Here is a 22,188-nt window from a genome sequence, read left to right on the forward strand (position 1 = left end):
AGGGTATTAATTTACATGGGGCTTGCTGCGATGGTTCTCTGAACTACCTATCCTGCCACCTGCAAGTTTCTCCAGCTGCAGTGATAGATCCCATTTTTAAGCAGCTTTTGAATGGAAGTTACATTATGTTGAATGATCACAGTTGTTGTGGCATGTTGCCAGGAACCCCCTATCTCATTACTGTGTCAGCCAGGGTCACTTGCTGTATGCAAGTATTGTTTCCTAAAACTGTGCCACTGACCTCGATCAAAGAGACGTATGGTCTGCAGGTTGCAAGGACTTCTGCAGAGATACATGCCCTTTTATCAACAAACTGCCCTATACATTTCTCAGAAATGTTAGGTCGTTTCTTAAACATGTCTGATACGAGTCGTATTGTACATGTATTTAAGGTAATTTTTTGGGGACTGTTAGCACCCTTTGAAGCAGTCCTAGGCATCTTTCCAAACTTTGTGCACTCTGTATATGGCGGCCTGCCTCTCGTTTTGGGTATCGTAGCAGGAATACTATTTTTATTCATTCTGCTCCGGTATGGCAAGTCTAGTCACCATCGACACCCAGAACACTTTAGAGAACCCCCTTCTGGCAATGAAGTGTCATGGGCGCATGATACAAATTCTGGGCTTGACTCGTTTAAGAGATCTAAATACCAGGTGGTTTCTATCATTCCGACCAATCTGGCAAGATTGCATCTTACCTGTTCTACGATGCCTGCTATGTGGAGAAGAATGTGTGCTAGACATCTGTCTGACACTCCCATCAGTCCTGCCAGCGGAAGTTGATACTTTGCTTGAACCAGTAATGGCTCATGCACTGTGTTGTCCCCAGCAGCTACCAATACTGATGACGGCATTCGTTGAGATCTCACAGACGCAAACTGCAGACGATGAGATACGTGGAGCAACAGGCACACAGGTACCATCTACTTCTAACATTGCTAATACGGCTGACACTGCCGGCAATGCTTCTCATCTATGTGCAATAGATCTGCTTAATGAGGTAGTCCAACTTTCACCTACAGTAGTAGACAAATTCTTTACCAGCTTAGAGGATTTGATGTTTTCTCCAAACAATGACACTGACTTTTGAAGTTAGCACACAGTTTTCTCTGAATTCGACCTTCACTTTTCAAAAACAAACTTCTAACTTTTGAACTCTATTTTTCTATGATTTGACTTTTTTCCAAAACAGAATTTTCTTTTTTTTGCATAAAGTAATCTGCATAAAGAAGAACTATTCCTAGAGAACAAGAATCCTTTGAATACTTCCGAGAGACAATATTTGACCTTGTCCACAACCAAACAATTGATATATTCTGTCATGAAATGGTCTCGACATTTTTCTTCTGTATATCAGAGCCATTTTTATAAATGTATTTTCATGATTCATTCTGATGAGTATTTGTAAATGTCATCGATATGCTTTGAATGAAACATTGCTTTTAAATGCGTATAGCACAAATGTTCTTTTCATTTACAAACCGCTTCAAATACATTTTTATGTATTTTGGGTGGTGTTTTAACACATCATATTTTAGATAAGTTTTTGTTTTAAGAATATCATACATAATAAAGTGGAGTCGGTGTTGTGCGGCGTTTTAGGATCAGAGTGAATTTTCCTGATTCATGCCCTTATATAGGTACAATTCACATTGCCCTAATATAGGCATAGAAATCATTCCCTTACTAGACATAGCCCATGCTAACCAAATACAGGCATGGCTACTTCCACCGGTATCAAAACGTCACAACGATTTCTTGGAAAATTGGCTTAAGCAGTCAGGGACCTTCCCTTGCTTGAATATTGATTTGTCCAAGAACTCCTGTACTTTACAAAGAACTACTATTCCCTTGGGGTTCTGTCCTGACGTTATTATGTCTGACTTTACGTCAAACTAGACACCTTCAAGGTATAAATATGCCTTCACTTGCTCTAGCAAGACACAGTGGTTCAGAGCAGTTCGACTATCTACTTGCCCGACGCAGCTCGCTACCGCAAGACCCTCCAGCTGACACACTGATCAAGAGCCTGCATTTCTCTTGGCGAGAATCCAGCTATAGTGTTTCCAAGCTCCGCTTGCGGGGTGTTGGGAAATCGAGTCCCGAGACTGAGATATCAGACCTTCTTCATTCTAAACTAAAGGTATGAGTTGTTTAGAACCTAGAGAAACCTTTGATAGATTCTTGGCAAAGAAAACTAAACCTTAGGTTAGGTACATTGGGGTAGGTGTATTTTAGAAGCACCAGTTGAGAACTTTTAGCCCTTGTTATTTATGTATGTATTTATATATGGTTTAGAAACCATACAATGCTCTTACTGTATTATTTTATAATATTGTTCTCGCTGTACGCATTATACTTTGCAGTCTGCATTATGATTGTAGCAGTTCACTTTACCGGCATGAGAAAGAAGACTGTTCAATAAAACCTTTTATTGAAAACGCCCGTCTCTCTATTTCCCTGCACCTCTGTAGAAAAGAAGCATGCTTGAGTGACTGAGTGAAATACTTATCTATTATTTCCGCGACTCTATAGATACTTTTCTTATTCTTGGGAAACAAAGTTGTCCTGTCTATATTCGATAGAGACCTAGTCGACCTCAGTCCTACTTCTAATCTATAGGATATATTATTCCAATGTGCAGAGCCTAGTGGGAATATAGGAACTACACTACACTGGTGCTTGCACCACTTACAAAAGATATGGGTTCTCTATATTAAGTATGGATGTGTTTTGCGGATCTGCGATCCACAAATTCACGCGAAATCGGCAAATAAATTGGTGAGTTAGCGAAAAAATTCACGAACTCCCGGATTTGCTCAAAAGACTGTTTCCCACTGTCTACAGTGGCTAATCAGTAAGTGCTACCTCACTGGGTAAATGTATAATGCGTTTCCTACACTACAGCTGTGTAAAGTGCCAGAAGAGTTGTCTCCAGTGACCATATGTGTGTTACTATGCCATCGCGCGGATGGGCGCAGGGGTCCCTTGAGTGAGCTGTCCATCATAGTGGGTAAATGGCGGGAAGACGGTGCACACAGCTAGTGTGTGGGCGGGGCCAAACGGGTGGGCTTCTATGCGAGTTCACATGTTTCTTGTATGTAAAAAAGGTCAGAAACCGATCAGAGCAGCAGATGAGGAGAAAGAAGCTCCTGGAAACAGGAACTGCGCGGGGATTGCGCTCGTAAAAGTGAAGGATGCACTTTGTATCCTTCACTTTCACAAGTGTGTTACAATATTAAACACACATTTTTATAACTACTGTGTGGTTCTCCTTTCATTTAACCAATACAATAAAGTTGCATTCTGGTACAACATGCTGATTAACATTCTTTCAAGACTAAGCCTGAAGGCTGTTCTCCACAGCTACCACTTGGCTAGCTTTCTAAGGATATCTTTGTCTTCTCAAATCACCATAAGTGTTGTTTGGACTGGTTCAAGGTTCTCAGTTTAATTGGTGGACAGCAGATACCAGGCTAACGTCTCACAAATGGTCTCCCAGAAAGCACTATTCTTACAAAATTCAATATGGCTGAAGTCTCAGCAGAGAAGCATGAGCTAGCTATACCAATCTGCAGGATGACACATTTCCAGAGCTCCCCTACCTCTGACATCTTCAAATTCCTTCCTTAAGCCTTCCATCTGGTTGGATTCAGAGTGGAAGAGTGTAGATGGACTTGGCTGTCTCTGGCTGTCCCCTTCTGCCTTTTGAAGCTGACGCTTAACAACCCCTTCCCCCTGCTATAGCATTCCTGTGGAGCAGGGTCCTCTTACAAGAGATAGCCTCTCTCCCTAGGTGCTATGTTTCACTTCATCAAAGCAGTCTGGCTAATCCTCTTAACTCTGACTAATCAGGGCCGACCACTGAAAGGCTGAATTTTGGCTTACATACAAGGAATCCTTATAACTTATTTTCTGTACATTTTAGGATAAATTATAAAAAGCATATTGTTGGATTTATCAATACCATTATCCTGACTGCTTGAATGATACTTTTTGGTAGTGGTTTGCGGTAGTTATAAAGTCATAAACTAATGCAATGTTAACATAAATGTCTTGCGATCTACAATGGAGAAAAGCAAATGTCCAATTTCCTCAACGCCAGGGCCTATAAAACTGCTTATATGTGGATCCTGCTTATATCTATGCGACTCCCCACACCTAGGACACCTGGGGGAGACATTAGGGATCCTGAATATACAACAATAATGTAGATTCTCAATTCACAGTACTTCTAGCTCAAAAGCCGATTTTGGGATGCACTTTACTACAATGAGTGAAGTGCAATTTCTGTATCTCCAGGGCATATACAACCTCTTTTGTATGGGTACTCCCTATACGTACCTGGCCCTGACCCCAGGGAAACTTAGGGGAGACTCTGGGGGTACCTTATATGCCAAGACATTGTAGTTGATCAACTTTTTAAGTGCCTCTAACACCAAAGTTGAGTGTGCGTTTATGTTTAAAAGCAGTTCTTCAACCCAGGGCTATTTTTAAAACTGCCATGCCCTATTTTATACTAGGGACTTATAGGTAGTTTTCATCCCCTGCCCTGTTATGTACTAGGGTTTATAGGATAGGTCATGCCAATCATAGGGGTGCCTAACCCATCGCCTACCCTTGTGTGTGTAGGTATTTTCACTTTGTTTTAAGGGTTTGCAGTAAAGCACTGGCCCTGGGTCTAGTTAGGCAGAGCTCAGTCACAGTCAGATTCAGAAACCACCAATACCAGTCAGAAAATGATAGGGGTGTCCAGGGCACGGAATGATTTCGCAAAAGCTACATACCTGAGTCTAGAAAGACATTAATAGTTTATGAAATAAGAGAGTGAAGGGTACCAAATTTACATTGGTTTTCTCTCCCGGCTTTACATCGTTGAGATGCATTGGCCTCACTGGATGTGCTCCACAGTTTTCAGTGAAGATGTCCACCAAGTACTCTTGTGAGAACTTCCAATTGTGCCTTCTGAGCATGTAAAACTCATCTCCTTTGTGAATATATTTCCATTTGGCATCTGACAGGGTTTGAAGCCTGTCTGTCATTTACTAGTAAACTTGGTAATATCAGACTCGTTGTGCAAGAATGTCTTCCTGGCCACCTACAGCGCACAGGAGGTTTAAACTACAGTTTAGAGATAATGGAAACCATCATAACCTGTCAATCTTGTCATTCCCTCTGAATTAGAGGTGGTTTCCCTGGTTGAAAAACTTGGCCTAATGCCTGCCTGTCACTGGGCTATCTGGTCATAGTTAGCTATATTTAGAGAATAACTGCATTTAGAATATGACTCTTCTTTGAAGAGTCATGTGAGACATCAAAGTCAACAGAGGTTTAATCCAGTCATGTCTGTACACAGGGACAAAACTCAATTTGCCTTAAAGTCAGTTATTTTTAATTAACACATCTCCATTTTTGGAGGTGTTTATTTAAATCCTAAAATCTTTCATGAGCAGGGTACACAAAATAATTGCCTCTCTGTAGAGTTCTCTAACTTCAATGTAACAATCACTCAGAAGCTGCACTGAAGGATTAAGATGGATATTTCTTGTTAGGAACAGTGGCCCTCCACCGGGAAAGTCTAGGCCATACCAATTGCTGAGTTACTAGACCTGTATGCTACATATCAACCCAATAAATTAAGAGATCCACAGAGAGTGAAACAAGTATTTAATTCTTCACATGTCCGAACTGAAAGGACAATGCCACACAATGGGCATTGATGGCCATTGTTGAGTTGTCAATGGGACTCCCAGTTAATAAAAAGTACACAAGGATGGTCGTATATTTTTTTGTGTGCGTATGTAATGTTCGACTCTGTGAAGTACAACTTCAGCTATAGGTCTGTGAACATGACAGTGTGCAAACCCAAAAAGAGAAACAAGTAGAACCCACCCCCTGCTGAGAAACAAGGAATAACTTTTCCACTGTTAACATTAGTGAATACAATGTCATTACACACCATGATATATGCAGGGTTGACAACGGCAATACCAATAAATGCAATATTTATGCAGTCCATAAAATGTGCTTGCATAACAATGTTGATACCAGTAGAAACAATGTTAATGTAGACCATAATCTATGCATGCATAACAATGTCAATATCAGTAAAGACAATATCAGTGTAATCTATGAGAATTCTATGCACAACACTGAGGATGTTGGTAAAACGATATCAATGACCACCATATTAATTGAACACATTTTTTCCCATGTGGAATACAGTCTGGCGAGGGAGCAGGATGGCTGCCAACTGGTGCATACATTTTTTAGTATGAAGGAGTTAGGTCCTTGGGTAATGGGGAAGGCTGGACCTTAATTACAATTTACATGAAAAGAGAGCCCCCCCACTTGTTTTTTGGAAAAAGCTTCTTAGTTATAAGCAACACATCCACTTGAGATAGATATGTTAGGTATTTTTATTTATACCTCGATTTCACAATTATTTGGAAAGTTCTTAACTTTACATGTCAGACAAAGAACACCACAAATATAACATATACATGTACCAATTTAAACATAACATTTAGCACAAAAAAGAAAAAATCACCAAGTACATACACTGTACACAACAAAGCATTTACGTCTGTGTTCAGACTATTCCACGAGAAAAATCACAGTAACTAATCTCAATAGCCAACAGTGAAAAATTATGGAAACAGTAATAGACAAAATCACAAATGAAAGGAGATATCACGACACGTTAATTGTACAAGTCGTTACACAAAAATAGTTTTTGGTCGTGTTAGTTGTTTGTTATTGGTGCTATTATTTTTATCCCCTTTCTTGCCGACGCGTTTCGAACTTCATACATCAATTACGAGTTCTCTTCAGGGCCTTGTCATTACTATCTGCATGTGTGTAAAGTAGAAAAGAAACACTAATTAAGTGTCAATTCTATCGCCTCATCTCCTTAAGACCAATTTTGATCTTCTGCATTTAAAAACAATTTACCTGAATGGTAGCCGAGTTTGTCCTATGTCTTGTTCTGGGTAATGGGAGCTGCAGTCTACAAGACGTTAAGAATTTAATTTAGAGTCAAGTTCAGTGATAGCTCTACAGTCACTTCAGTCAAAAACATTGCAGGACATACCTTTAGTTTAGTTTGGGGGTACGGAAGGGCGTCTTCCTATGGCACGGGGAAGCTTCAGTGACCTGGGGGAGGGCGTGGAGGAAATCAATACTAGCAAGTTACTAGCAAGTTTGAATCCTTTCAGACCCGAAACATTAGGTTCAAATTCATCCCCTTACCGATTAGGCAGAGTAAGGATTTACTCACCTTTCGCAAGGGACTAAAAACTTGGTTGTTCTCTCAAGCCTACCATTAGCCATTGTTAGCTTAGTGTTATGTTGTACGGATTCTTCACACTTCCTATAGCGCCATGAAGCCCACGGGCGTACGAGCACTTTATAAACTGATTTTAACATAACATAACATAACAGAACAGCTCCTCAGCGGCCACACAACCCCAGTCCTTAGGGGCCCCTTCGGAAGGAGTACAGACTCTTTGCAAAAATACTGCAAACAAACATGATTCCAAACCATTCCCCTGCGGGACCTTACAGGGGCCACAAAGGACCCCTGACTATCTCACAATCTACATTTGAACCAGAATCACCCAAACAACAGGTAAACGTCCAACGAGACCCAGATAAATCAGCTCAAAACTAGCCTAAAATCCCCAAACCATCTAGAAGGAGTGCGTAACCCAACAACGTAACACCATTAGAGAAACCTACATTACATGCCAGATGCAGAGACCCGAGGGATGAGCAAGTGTCATCTGAAAAATCAACCTAAAAATTAAACATCAACTTTCCCTCTCAATTGCACATAGCGGAATGCAGGTCAAAGACAACATACACTGGTTAAACAACACACCTTTGAACACACCTTTGAATAAAGCAGCCCACAGAGGAAAATAGTTTAAACTCACCATCCCCTAAAAATGCTGGCACCTCCTTCCAGTTCCCCACTAGGAAAGTATCACTCACGGTGGAACCATAGAGTGTATCCATAATAAGTAACCACAGGAAGTTACCGAAAAACTGCGTAATTATGTGTTTTTTTTGTAGATCTTGTAATGCAGATACATTTTTCCATTCAAACCTGACTGTCAAATGCTGATTGTGTTGTGAAGTTTGCATTCTCATAATTTTTAAGATTGAGCCCATACATTTGTGAATTGCTTGAATTAAGAGAATAACCCTCATGCACAGTTGTCATAGTATTCAAGCGTCAAATATCTCTTGAAAGTTTGGCTTTGAAGTTTGGAGCAATTGAGCACTCAGAGCCAGATGTAGGTAATCTCGATTTACCTACTCTTACATACCGAATCATACCGATTCGGTATTTAAGAGTAGGTAAATGGGATGTAGGTAATTTCACTTTTGAAATTACCGAATTGGAATGATTCGATAATTACCGAATCGGTATTTACCGATTCGGTAATATGGCCGGGATGCCCGCCACCCCCTCCCAACACCAATTCCCCAATGGGAGGAGACAGACACAGGTTTGAGCTTTTGGAAGGCGGGGGGGAGTCACCCCCCGGCCGTATTTATTAAAATATGAAACAAAATTTAAAACATTAAATTAAAACGTTTCATGAATTATGTACAATTTTACTTTCATTACATTTTGATGTAGACATGTTCTTTGGCTAACCTTAACAGATCTCTAATACAAAGGTTTCCTAGCCGAGTCTAGCATCCTGAAAATGCATACATTCTAAATTAAAATTGTACATCCTAGCATTAAGGGCCAACGACAAGGTCTTAACCGGTGTCAGATCCCTACTACCAAACTCCCGCCCTCACGGTGTGAGTGGCACATGCGCAGAGGACTTTACCCTCGTTGCCAACTGTAACTTCCCTTGTCTTGGGGGGCCCCTTTCACTCGACGCCATCTTAAGGTCGTCCGAGTTCTCGTGTGAGGTCTCTGTAGGAAGGACAGAGTGGACTCCCCCCCCTTCCCCACACTCTCTTCCGCCAGAGCGGATATCCGGCCCCCGGGAAATTCGTAGGAGGGGCATCTAGCCGTCTCCCCCCTGGGAGGGGCCTATGGCCGTCTGCCCCTAGGCGACCCATCCGTAGTGGGTGCCGCCTCCCCGTGGAAGGGGCCAATGGCCGCCTCCCCCCGGGCGCTCCCAAACATTCTGGGTGGCGCCCCCCTATAGGGACCTTGAAATTACTGCTCACCGATCATGACCTTACCGCCACAGGCCGGATAGTTGACCGACTAGCCGGCCCCCCCACTCCTCCTAAAGGTAATGCTTCTTCAAACCCCTTAGCCATGCTATGAAGTCTCCTATGAGTAAATCATTCCCCTCCCTGGACAGGTGAACCCCATCATTCAGATACATGTGATCACCCCGAATACACCCGTGGGGAATGCTATGCAACTGCGCAGAGCGAAACAATTTCCCAATTTTATTGTTGACCCTCTTTACCGAGTGGTTCAACGCTGACACAGAGAGACCCCTCCGCCAAACCTTCCTGGGGATCATGTGTGACCAGGCAATTGTGCACCCCGGGAGCCTCTTAGCCAACCAGCTAACTGCCGACAGAATGTGTTCTAATAACACTCGTCTTCCCAGCTTCACTAAGTCATTGCCCCCCAGGTGTACTATGACTATAGATGGCGGTGACCTTTGCCGCCCTAAAAGACCCTCAACAAACGATTGAAATTGGTCAAAACAGAGGCCACCCTTCCCATGGAAGGTCACTCTGTACCCGTATTCCCCAGATGCGTGAATTGCGTCACCTGCCATGAATACGTCCCCGGCGCGCCTCACATATGAGTGGCCCACGACCCATACCACTCGCTCTCCAGTCGGTGATCCTCGACCGCTGGTCTCCTGGTGCTGGGCTGACTCCAAATTCCGCCCCGCGTGACAGGCTGGCGAAACTGTAATTCAAACAAAAGACAAGAAGCGTGAGTGCATTTCAATAATATTTTACAACATGTGCAATCGCACATACCTTTTGAAGCAGTTCGAGGACCAACGGCCTAGCTGTTTCACTTCTTCCGCACCCAGACCCCGGGCCGTAGCCTCAGTAGCAGCCCCTATTCTAAATGAGTGGGTCCCAAAATCACACGGGTCCATGCCTGCGGCAGCGATTGTAAGAGCTAGCACCTTCTGAAACTGAAACCTCGTCAGAGGGGTGCCATCTTTGTGCCTAAGCAGGCTTCCTCCCCATGTAGCCGACCTCTGTGCCAAGAATTCCTCTAAACACTTTATCGGGCAAGTGTGGGACCCTCGAGCGCGCTGCACAACAATACTATTTCCCATAGCTCCCTGGTCTGTCTTGGACCTGGCTATCGAGATTAGCATCGAATCACCCCGTATTTGTACGTGATCCCTGCATAAGCCTCCCTCCATATCTTTCTTGTTCCTCACCACGAGTTCGCTTACTCGCATAGCCCCATGGAATGCCAAGGCCAAAGCTGCCCGGAACAGAACTGCTTCGGAAGGGGAGGAGCACGTCTCATCCAGCTTTGCTAAAAGCAGAGACAATCGCTCTAAACCAATCGGGCGCCTCGTGTCTTGTCTGCGACCCTCCAGGCGCTGCCAGCCGCGGAGCGCCTTCCTGACTAAAAAGGAACCCGTCGGGTCCCTTATGCCGTGTAGCTGTGCCATGAATGAAATGGCCGCCCTATGTCTGTTGGCAGTTGCCGCTGATAGGCCTTCTCTATGCAGCGCTACCAAGAACCCCAGGAAGGATTCCTCCTGACCCCAGCTATGTTTCCCTGCCGGCCCTAAAAACGTGCAGTAGGAACGAAACGCTCCCTCATAAGCCTTCCTTGTCCCGGGGGCTAAGCTGGCTGCCACAAGGTCTTGTAATCCGGGGCACCGATCAGCCATAGTGCTTCGGGGAACGGTGCCGCCACTAGGTCCGCTGTGGGTAGATAACCCCTGAAAGCCTGCATGGGTGAATGAGAGAGTGCATCAGCTGCATTATTCAGTACACCCGGAACATGTTTTGTCCTGAACTGTACATTCAATCTCATGCAACGTAAAACAATTTCTTTTAACAGTCTCAAGATCCACTTGCAGCGGGCTGCCTGCTGATTAATGCACTCAACCACAGTCATATTGTCGGACCAGAACACTACTGAGCGGTCCCTAAATTCGTCCGGCCATGCCAACAGAGCAACCCAAATGGGAAACAGCTCCAAGAACCCAATGTTACCTGTCAGGCCGCTGGAGTGCCACCAAGTCGGCCATACTTGTGCCGACCATCGGTTACCAAAGATGGCGCCAAATCCCACGCTCCCGGCTGAATCGGTCCACAAACCCAGCTCGTCCGACGATGCTGGCGGTTTGTTCCACACTACTCGACCGTTGAAGTCCGCCAGAAATGCCAACCAAATGCGCATATCCTGGCGAACCTCTGCCGACAGTCTCGTACGGTGGTGTCCCTCCTTGAGGCCGATCATAGCTTGTGAAATAGAGCGTGAGAAAGGGCGAGCCATCGGTATTATTCTCAAGGCAAAGTTAAGCTGACCCACTGTTTGCTGTAACTGGTGCAGGGTCACTATCTCTTTGCCCAGGCATTGTGTTAAGGAAGCCCTGAACTTGGCCACCTTTTCCATCGGCAAACGGAAGCATCCTTCCACTGAATCGAGCTCAATTCCCAGAAACTCCAGTGAAGTAGATGGCCCCACCGTCTTACCCGGTGCCAATGGGACTCCAAAATCCTGCATGAGGATGCAGAAGTCCTGGAGCGCCTGTGCACATTTCCCATTGCCGGCCGGCCCTAAGAAAAGGAAGTAATCTAGATAGTGCATCACTTGTCTATGTCCTGTGGCCTCGGTGAATGCCCACTCTAAAAAACAGCTGAACATCTCAAAATACGCACAAGAAATGGAGCAACCCATAGGCATGCATTTATCCATATAATAACTCCCTTGGAAAGAAAAACCTAGCAAGCGCTGGTCGCGCAGGTGCACCGGGAGAAACCTGAATGCCGATTCGATGTCCGATTTCGCCATCAGAGCCCCGGGGCCCAGGTGATTCAGTAAGGCAACGGCCTCATCAAACGATGCATACCGAACTGAACAGACATCTGGATCGATGGCTTCGTTCACCGATGCGCCCCTTGGGGCCGACAAGTTGTGAATGAGTCTGTACTCCCCTGGGTCTTTCTTTGGGACCACTCCTAGAGGTGGGACAGGAACAGACTAATTTGCATACAGCCAGGTTCTGAAACTGGGATGGTGCAGTGAGCTAAAAAACGGTGTTGGATCTAGCACTGTCCGCATGCGCCATGAGACTCCCTCACGGGATGTGATATGTTCTGCGCAATACAAATTTCCAGACTAGACTAGACTAGGGTATTCTCAGATGTGAGACCCTTGCTCATTGCACCATCAGGATTCAAGCAAACCGGGCCGAAGACGGCTGTAATGCCAGAAACCGGTCCCCGGGAGCTTGTTTCCTTCCCAGTGTAAGAATTGGCTTCTGTAGTTTGGTTTGTCCTGTTCCCATCATGCACTGGGACAGGAACAGACTAATTTGCATACAGCCAGGTTCTGAAACTGGGATGGTGCAGTGAGCTAAAAAACGGTGTTGGATCTAGCCCTGATCCTTTGACTGGGTGAGAGCTTTCTGCTTAATTCAGAGACTCTGTCCCTCACCACCCCCTTTTTGTAAATATTTTTGTCCACCCTAAGCGTGGAAGGGTATTCTCAGATGTGAGACCCTTGCTCATTGCACCATCAGGATTCAAGCAAACCGGGCCGAAGACGGCTGTAATGCCAGAAACCGGTCCCCGGGAGCTTGTTTCCTTCCCAGTGTAAGAATTGGCTTCTGTAGTTTGGTTTGTCCTGTTCCCATCATGCACTGGGACAGGAACAGACTAATTTGCATACAGCCAGGTTCTGAAACTGGGATGGTGCAGTGAGCTAAAAAACGGTGTTGGATCTAGCCCTGATCCTTTGACTGGGTGAGAGCTTTCTGCTTAATTCAGAGACTCTGTCCCTCACCACCCCCTTTTTGTAAATATTTTTGTCCACCCTAAGCGGGGAAGGGTATTCTCAGATGTGAGACCCTTGCTCATTGCACCATCAGGATTCAAGCAAACCGGGCCGAAGACGGCTGTAATGCCAGAAACCGGTCCCCGGGAGCTTGTTTCCTTCCCAGTGTAAGAATTGGCTTCTGTAGTTTGGTTTGTCCTGTTCCCATCATGCACTGGGACAGGAACAGACTAATTTGCATACAGCCAGGTTCTGAAACTGGGATGGTGCAGTGAGCTAAAAAACGGTGTTGGATCTAGCCCTGATCCTTTGACTGGGTGAGAGCTTTCTGCTTAATTCAGAGACTCTGTCCCTCACCACCCCCTTTTTGTAAATATTTTTGTCCACCCTAAGCGTGGAAGGGTATTCTCAGATGTGAGACCCTTGCTCATTGCACCATCAGGATTCAAGCAAACCGGGCCGAAGACGGCTGTAATGCCAGAAACCGGTCCCTGGGAGCTTGTTTCCTTCCCAGTGTAAGAATTGGCTTCTGTAGTTTGGTTTGTCCTGTTCCCATCATGCACTGGGACAGGAACAGACTAATTTGCATACAGCCAGGTTCTGAAACTGGGATGGTGCAGTGAGCTAAAAAACGGTGTTGGATCTAGCCCTGATCCTTTGACTGGGTGAGAGCTTTCTGCTTAATTCAGAGACTCTGTCCCTCACCACCCCCTTTTTGTAAATATTTTTGTCCACCCTATGCGTGGAAGGGTATTTTCAGATGTGAGACCCTTGCTCATTGCACCATCAGGATTCAAGCAAACCGGGCCGAAGACGGCTGTAATGCCAGAAACCGGTCCCTGGGAGCTTGTTTCCTTCCCAGTGTAAGAATTGGCTTCTGTAGTTTGGTTTGTCCTGTTCCCATCATGCACTGGGACAGGAACAGACTAATTTGCATACAGCCAGGTTCTGAAACTGGGATAGTGCAGTGAGCTAAAAAACGGTGTTGGATCTAGCCCTGATCCTTTGACTGGGTGAGAGCTTTCTGCTTAATTCAGAGACTCTGTCCCTCACCACCCCCTTTTTGTAAATACACTCCTAGAGGTGAACACACGAAATCCGCCACTGGGGGGCATGGGAAAGGCCCTGCTACCCGCCCTAAGCTGACTTCTCTGGAGATTTTCTTAGCTGCCACAGCTGGGTTATGTTGGACAGATTGTTGATTTTTACAAAAGGAGTTCCCCCGAAAATCCTCCACCGGGATGTTGAAGCCATATAGGAAACCGTTCCTCAAAATCCCAGCGGAGACATGATCAGGGTATTTGTTCAACCAGGGAGTCAAAGCCATGATGTCGACGGGTGAAGATGATTGTTTCCCAAGCATCACCTCATTCTTGCTTGGACCCCCCCTTTCCCGAACCACTGTTCTTCGACCTACAACTACTCTCTGGGTGTGAGGAGTTCCCACAGCCCGCACACGCATGCCGGAACCTACATGTTCCCTGGGGCCTGTTACAATTGCCTCTGTTGAAGCCCCAACAAACCCCGCGCCTGCCCCCATTTCCGGCAGCCTTTGGCTGCGATTCCCCCCCGGCGCCCGCTCGAAAGGGCTGTGCAGGCTTTAGGTGACTTGTTCCAGGTCCGCTCCCGCCCGGCGAGGACGTACCTGCTGACCCAGGCAGGAGCTGCTTGTGCCACGAAACTGTGTCGAGGCAATCCCAAGTCAAAGTTGCATCAAACTCCTTAGCCTTTCGGAATTGTACGTCATATCCTTTCCACTCATTCCCCCCATACATGTTATAGAAATCCATGATCCTATTCTGATAACAGGATAGCTCGGTCAACACTTCAGGCTTACGCTCCGCCATTACTGCCGTAAATATCGAGAAAGCCTTCACCCAGTTTGCTACGGTCTCATCGACCCTAAATTCCGCCATTTTGGCCCGCCATACGCTGGGGTGCCATAAATCCTTCTGGGTTTTTGCATATTCCATCTTGCGATATTCGGTCAATATTGAAAACATATTCACATACTTGTCCCCCCATATCATTTCCTTTGTGGCCGCTGGGATGTGCTGAGCCACCCTTTCGCGCCTTGAAGGCACTGAACTTTCCCCCACCATTGGCAATGGTTTCTTACCAGGTTCAACTGCTGCGTCCACCGTCTTTTCCCGGCCAACCGTAGGTACTCCTGGCGCCACCTGAGGGGAAACAGAAGGAACATTCGCCGTCCCGGCTTCTCTCAACTGCCGTAACTGCTCGATTATTAATCTAGCTTCCTCGGCCGGATCCCCCGCAGCCACTGCCCCCCGCTTTCTTTTTGAGCCAGGGCAATACTGCCGCTAACTGGAGGGCCAGCTCCGGGGGCATTTCCTCATCGTTAACCGGGGTAATCACAACAGGGATTGGTAAACGTATATCCGGACTTGGTACCGGGCTGTCCACCGGTGTGATGGGGGCAGCTGGGGGCACCTCCGGGACCGGATCCTCCCTGGACACCGCCCTCCTCTTGCTACGCTTCCCCCTACCCTCAGGGCCGACTCCCGGCAAGGCCGGGCCTATCACCTTCTTCGGACGGCCCGAGGGATTGTTCTGGGCCGCTAACTGTTTTTTGACTTCGGCCAAACCTCGACCGATTGAATCCACCTTACCCAATTTACGGTCCATGATCGCCATTCGGTTCGACAAGGTGCGCAGAACTTTCTCCAGCTCGGAGCTCTTTCCTGCTTTCTTGCCGGCCATAGCTTCGAGTAATCCGCTCTAGTCGATCAACGAGGTCCCAGATCCTTCGCACTCCTGGTACTGAAAGAAAAACAACAAGATTACAAGTTCTCAAAATTGGCGCTTGTTCCGTCGAGGGCTCACGAGCAACGAGTGGTGCAGCCTTCAGAGCACTGGAACAAGAGGACGCTTCTTTGGATTCCCGCTCTTTTATCCGTCTGCAGGAGGGCAGGGACCCTCCTCAGGTACGCCCACTGGGCGCGGTCTGTCGGGCGGGTGTCTAGGACAACCCCTTCTGGGCGGGAAGGGCGTGCTCCGGCTACGCCGCTTTGGGCTTACCAGCCGAACCACGCCCCCCCCGCCCAAAATGGTTTCCCGGGGGGATCGGGGCACCCATCCATACGTTCGGGGGGACCGAGTGGTCTTCCCTTTCCATTGCCATTGATTCCTATGGACCTTGAGGCCCATAGGAATCAATGCCAATTACCGAATCAGTAAATACTGATTCGGTAAAATTACCGTATTTGCAAGGGGCACAGGGTGTCACTTTGACACCCTGTTGCACCCCTCAATTGTGCATGGGTGCACATGTTGCTGACATACATGCCCTTAGGGCATGTATGTCTGCAACATGGCACGTTTTTTAGAGGAAAAAAAATGCTTTTTGAAGGATTTTCATTATTTACCACCAATTTCTAGTTGGTGGTAAATAACAAATTCTTAAACCCTTGTAGCACTGATTACAGTGCTACCTAAATGTTGAATTGCAGAATCGGTAATTTTACCAATTCGGTATTTTACTGAATCGGAAAAATTACAAATTCGGTAAAATTACAGATTCTGTAATTTAACATGCCCCTACATCTCAATATCCAAATACCGGTCGGAAACGGCCAAAAATCTGTATTTTTGGCTGTTTCCGACCGGTATTTGGATACCTACATGTGGCCCTAAATCACCAGAAATAACACATATGTCGTCCCTATTTCAGACACTCTCCGGAAGGAAAAACAGATGTGTAATTGCATAAAATAGGGGCAGTGCCGGACTGGGAACTGAAAGCAGCCCAGGCAAATTTTTCCAGACCAGCCCCCGTCTGGCTGGTCTGGATGTGACTGCACTAACTCTCAGTTTTACATAAGTGCTAAAGTGATGTGTGGTTGATTGGCATGGTAGCACAACATCGTCTCATTCCTTCATAAATGGTCTCTCCACTAAGTAATTGAATTAGGACAACTGCAGTCCAATATGGGATCCACATGAGTATCACTTCATCTTGCATACTGAACATGCTTATGTTAATGGATCCACATGAGCATCGCTTCATCTTGCATACTGAACATGCTAATGTTAATGGATCTACCTGAGCATCGCTTCATCTTGCATACTGAACATGCTTATGTTAATAGATCCACATGGGCATCACTTCATCTTGCATACTGAACATGCTTATGTTAATGGATCCACATGAGCATCGCTTCATTCTTGCATACTGAACATGCTTATGTTAATGGATCCACATGAGCATCGCTTCATCTTGCATACTGAACATGCTTATGTTAATGGATCTACCTGAGCATCGCTTCATCTTGCATGCTGAACATGCTTATGTTAATGGATCTACATGAGCATCGCTTCATCTTGCATGCTGAACATGCTTATGTTAATGGATCTACATGAGCATCGCTTCACCTTGCATACTGAACATGCTTATGTTAATGGATCCACATGAGCATCACTTCATCTTGCATACTGAACATGCTTATGTTAATGGATCTACATGAGCATCACTTCATCTTGCATACTGAACATGCTTATGTTAATGGATCCACATGAGCATCGCTTCATCTTGCATACTGAACATGCTTATGTTAATGGATCTACGTGAGCATCACTTCATCTTGCATACTGAACATGCTTATGTTAATGGATCTACATGGGCATCACTTCATCTGGTGAAATAAATTGGTGGTTCATGGCACTCTAGCTTAAAAATTTAGCAATTAGATATTTCTGTCTTTAGTGAGTATTGTTGTCATTAAATAATACAATACGTTTTAATAAATTATTCTGAGATGGTAACTCATGCACGTAAGAATTAGTGACATTTGTCTCTGTCTTCATCAAAGTAGGGTATGTTCTGGAAAAGGGGAAATAAGGACCCAGATTCCTATGGGACTAGCAAACTAGGGGTAATTCTTGAAGTACAATTACCGGGACATTTGTTATGAGGCCAGAAGCATTATTTAAACAGTTATAATTGTAAACATCATGACAGTAAGTCCTTCTCTCTGTCACAATCCCTAAATTACTTCTCACACTCCCTGATATGCTGCTTTATTCTAAGTAGATGATTATCTTATTGAACAGTGGGCTCAAGTGTGAAGGTCAGTATTAGGTATATGTCCATCAGAGGCTGGAGAAGTGGACGTCCCTCTTTCAGGGAAGCCATTGACTCTAAGCACAGCAAGGACCGGATGAACAGGAATGAACAGGAAGTGTGTAATGAAAGTTACTGATTAGTATTCAGGCCATGTTTTATAACTTAGTTTAATGTGAAAGTCTGTGAGATTAAATAAGGTTGTCTGATTAGTATTCTCCTCTTTCTCCTGTTTTCAGATTTCATACAGTCAAACCGAGTTGAATGTGATAGTGAGGGATTATTGTAGAAGTACCTGATTTATTATTATGCACAAGTGACATTTTATTTTCTCTATTTTAGTCATCCTGCAGCAATATAGAGGTGAGTGTGACAGTGTGTTGGGTTAATATATATTGATTGAATTATGTGCTGTTTTAATTACATGGCACCTTTGTTTGCTTTTAGATGCCCCAGAGGACAAGAAAGGTAATTGTATTGATAAAGTATTTCTATTTCAGCATTCCATGTATCACCTTTCTACAATCGTTCAAGTGAAACAAGACAAGTTGGAGATTTACATTCTTTCTTGTTCTGTAATTATAATCAAATCAGCCAGCAGTAAGCTGATCACCTAATTTAAGTATGAAAACATATTGGATGGATCTTTGCCAATAAAACATAGGTTAACACAAGTCTTTTTGGTTTCCGCTTACTTCTTCTGTTTGTATACAAGATTATTTTTGAATCTATATGTTAGTAATGCATATGTAAACTGTTGTACATATATTGTTGCGTGTGAGAAACTGTACAGTTGAGTGTGTATGTTTTTACACTTAACATATTGTTTTTTGTTCCCAACATATCATTATATATTAACATCATTTAGCACATTGGTGAATGTAAACTAAAAATACTGTAGTGTGTGTAGATGACATTGCTTCCACTTGTAGGCATATGCAATACCATATTCACCATTGTTACATTGTTATATATAGGTTCACATGCACAATATTACAATTTGCATGCATTCCTTGCTGTTTGCAATTATGGGCCTGAGCAGCCTTTTTTAAATAAGTAAATACTTTAAATATATATATCTTTTTTTTAATTATGTATGAACAAAATAAATAAAGCCATCAGGTCCTTTCTAAAGTCAATGCTGTCATATACATTCATCATCGGAGCCAACACCAGTGAAGAATACAACCCCCCGGCCCTGAGTTTGCGAGGTAGCCAAGCTTCTCACCACATATTCCTCCCCCTCAACTGTCTAGTCCATAAAGGACCAGTGCTTTTCGGAGGGGGGCCTGTTCCACTCTACAAGCTATCAGAGTGGCATGGCTTGGCTATGCCGGATGAGCAGAGGGAGCCCTAAGATGCCTTCATCCTTAGGACGGGCAAGTTTGTTAAATTGGAGATGTGGCCTCTTCCCGCCCCCAGATAGATGCATTGATAGTGAGTTGTGAAGAGCATAGTGCCGAGTGGAGAGGTCAATGGTCATGTCTGAAAGATGTAAAGAATATGTGGGAGTACAGTCATTTTTACAGCCGCGATGCGCCCCGACCAAGCCAACCACTGACGACTACACGAGGACAGCGATTTATTTGTCTGGTCAAGGAGTGCCCTGTCGTTTGTCACCAGAGTCTTTGCTACAGTGGGAGCAAGCTGTATGCTCAGATACGGAATGGCCTCCATCGTCCATGCCACTGGGAAATGGATGCAAAGAGCCATCTGATGGGGGGTAAACAATAGGTTTAATATCTAAGAATTTGTAAGGTTAACTTTAAACCCAATTTGTCCATTACGGATGGCAAGGATGTCATCGGGTCCACCAGTGAGAGAATAATATCATCCGCATACAAATTGATAGTATGAATGTCAGTGCCGAACCGGATGCCTGAAATCTGCGGTTTATCTCTAATGCGCTGCGTCATGGGCTCCACATAGGGCACAAAGAGGAGTGGGGATAGAGGACGCCCCTGGTGGGTGCCACGCGTTATGAGGAATGTAGTTGATGACATTCTATTAATCCAGACAGAAGCTCTGGGGTTGGTATAAATACAGCCTATCCATCTAATTAATGTGTGTCCCCAAATTGCATAGTGTTTAAAAAATGGAGAGGAAAAGAGCCTCTGTTCGGGACCGCCGAGTGATTTCAAGGAGGTGTAAAATCCTTTTGGTATTGTCCCCGCCTTGTCTTGTACGGATAAAACCGGCTTGGTCATGGTCAACCATACCCAACACGACTGGATTCAGACAAGAGGCCTGGATACCGGCAAAGATCTTGGTGTCAATGCTGAAAAGGGTAATTGGTCTCATTGACCCACATTGCCTGGGGTCTTTCAATGGCTTAAGTATCACAGATATAGATGCCTCCATCATCGAGTCTGTTAGCGCACCCGAGTCAAGGAAGGAACTAAAAAGTTGAGTGAGGATGAGAGCTAGCCCTGGCAAAAGGACTTATAAAATTGGTCCGTGAAGCATCCAGTCCCGGTGCCTTGCGGGCGTAAGACGCACGATTGCCGACACCGCCTCCTCAATCCATATTGGCTGATCCAATTGAGACGCGAGCACTACTGACAAGTGAGTCAGGGGAATCCCCCTCAAGTAGGGTCTCGGGCCACCTTGGGAGATGTCCAAGCCGGAACACAGAGCATGGTAACATTCTTCAAAGGTTGCAGTGATTTCCTCATCCGTGTGCACCTCCTCCCCTGAAGCCTGCCTACTTGAACTGATGGAATCTCAGAAAGTCTCAGTGCGGAGCCCATGAGCTAGACTGCACCCACACCAGTCCCCACTCTGGTAAAATTTGTGCCAGAGCAGGGCATATTCCGCCCGATCCAGGTCCAGACGATTCAAGGGAAGCTTTTTATGCTCAAGTCTCACCAGACCCTGGGAGCCCCCCATATGTTTACGAATGGCCTCCATCCCAGGGACTGCCTGCTCCACTGCCAGCGCTTCTCTTTTCGCTCCTGTTTTTTTGCCACTGAAATAGTGATAAATTTGTCCATGCTTCCCACACCGACGATAGGGGAGTGTCCTCCACATCATTAGTTCAGAGATAATCCACAAGCACAGTGCGCACTGCTGACATTGTGGTAGGGGACTGCGGCAATACGTTGCGTAGTCACCAGCGGAAGGGGCGGGGTGGAGAGTCCTCTGTCCTTAGTATCAATAAGATCATGGCGTGATCTGAAAGAGAGCGTGGCTCTATGCTTGTGTTCCCAACCATAACTGTAAGTGAGGGGGATGTATGAAAATGGTCAATGTGCGCATGTGGCTTGTGCACTGCAGAATATAAGATGTAGTCCCTTAAGAAGGGTGCAGGCAGCACCAGACATCGCAGAGCCCCCCTTCACCACCCAACGAAGGCTGCCAGAGGTGAAGGCCCCTGCTTGCATGGAGCGCTGGTTGGACCGATGGAGAGCTGGGTCCATTACCATATTGAAATCCTCCCCACCCATACTGCTGAATCATTCGTTTTAAGTACTGCTGAAAGCGCATTCAGGAGCCCCATTGTATGCTAAGTGCTAGAAGACACCCCTTTATTTCAACTATCATAGACATTAGCTTGCCATTAAATTCAAAGCCAAAAGGATAGCTATCCCATTCTTCTTTGTGGGTCCAACGACCATAGCTGTTGGGGAAACCAGCAGGAGCACATTTGGGCTGTGTTCTTGGGGATCAGGTCTGTCTCTTGAAGTAAACATATGTCCCCCCAAATGCTCTAAGAGAGACAGAAGTGCAGCACGCTTTACTGGATTATTTAGCCTCCGGACAGTGAGACTGGGTATCTTTAGTTCCCTGGGCATCGCTCAGAGAGAAAGCATGTTGCGCATTGCGCTTTAGATGTTTGGCATAGTGGGAATTGTGAGGCGACTAAGCAGCAGGAAATTGTGTGAGCGCTTCTGCATTGGCACCCCATGAAGAACTGGTGTGGAGGAGTAAAAAAAATACAGAAAACCCCCAAATAAATACAAATCATCAACAAGCAATAGAACAAAAGGTGACATAGGTCCATGATGGTAATAGAACTGCAGGAAGTTGCCAGTCGGGACTTTGATATGCAAATTAAACTCCCTCACAGCGGGATCCCATCTCAGAGATTGAGAAGCTGCGAAAGAGCATCTGTGTGGTAGTAATGC

The 22,188-nt window shown here is 45.3% G+C and overlaps 1 protein-coding gene across 1 annotated transcript in view; it reads left to right on the forward strand.

Moving 5' to 3' along the window:
* The window catches only part of LOC147710094 (erythroid membrane-associated protein-like), a 205,561-nt gene that overhangs the window by 42,971 nt on the left and 140,402 nt on the right, over nt 1–22,188 (forward strand). Inside the window, exons 3-4 of the mRNA XM_086919314.1 lie at nt 18,404–18,424; nt 18,509–18,529. Of these exons, the coding sequence (XP_086775440.1) occupies nt 18,404–18,424; nt 18,509–18,529 (42 nt within the window). The remainder of the gene's footprint in view (nt 1–18,403; nt 18,425–18,508; nt 18,530–22,188) is intronic.

The sequence above is a fragment of the Lissotriton vulgaris genome, chromosome 5 (assembly GCF_964263255.1).
Source record: "Lissotriton vulgaris chromosome 5, aLisVul1.2, whole genome shotgun sequence".
NCBI lineage: Eukaryota > Metazoa > Chordata > Amphibia > Caudata > Salamandridae > Lissotriton > Lissotriton vulgaris.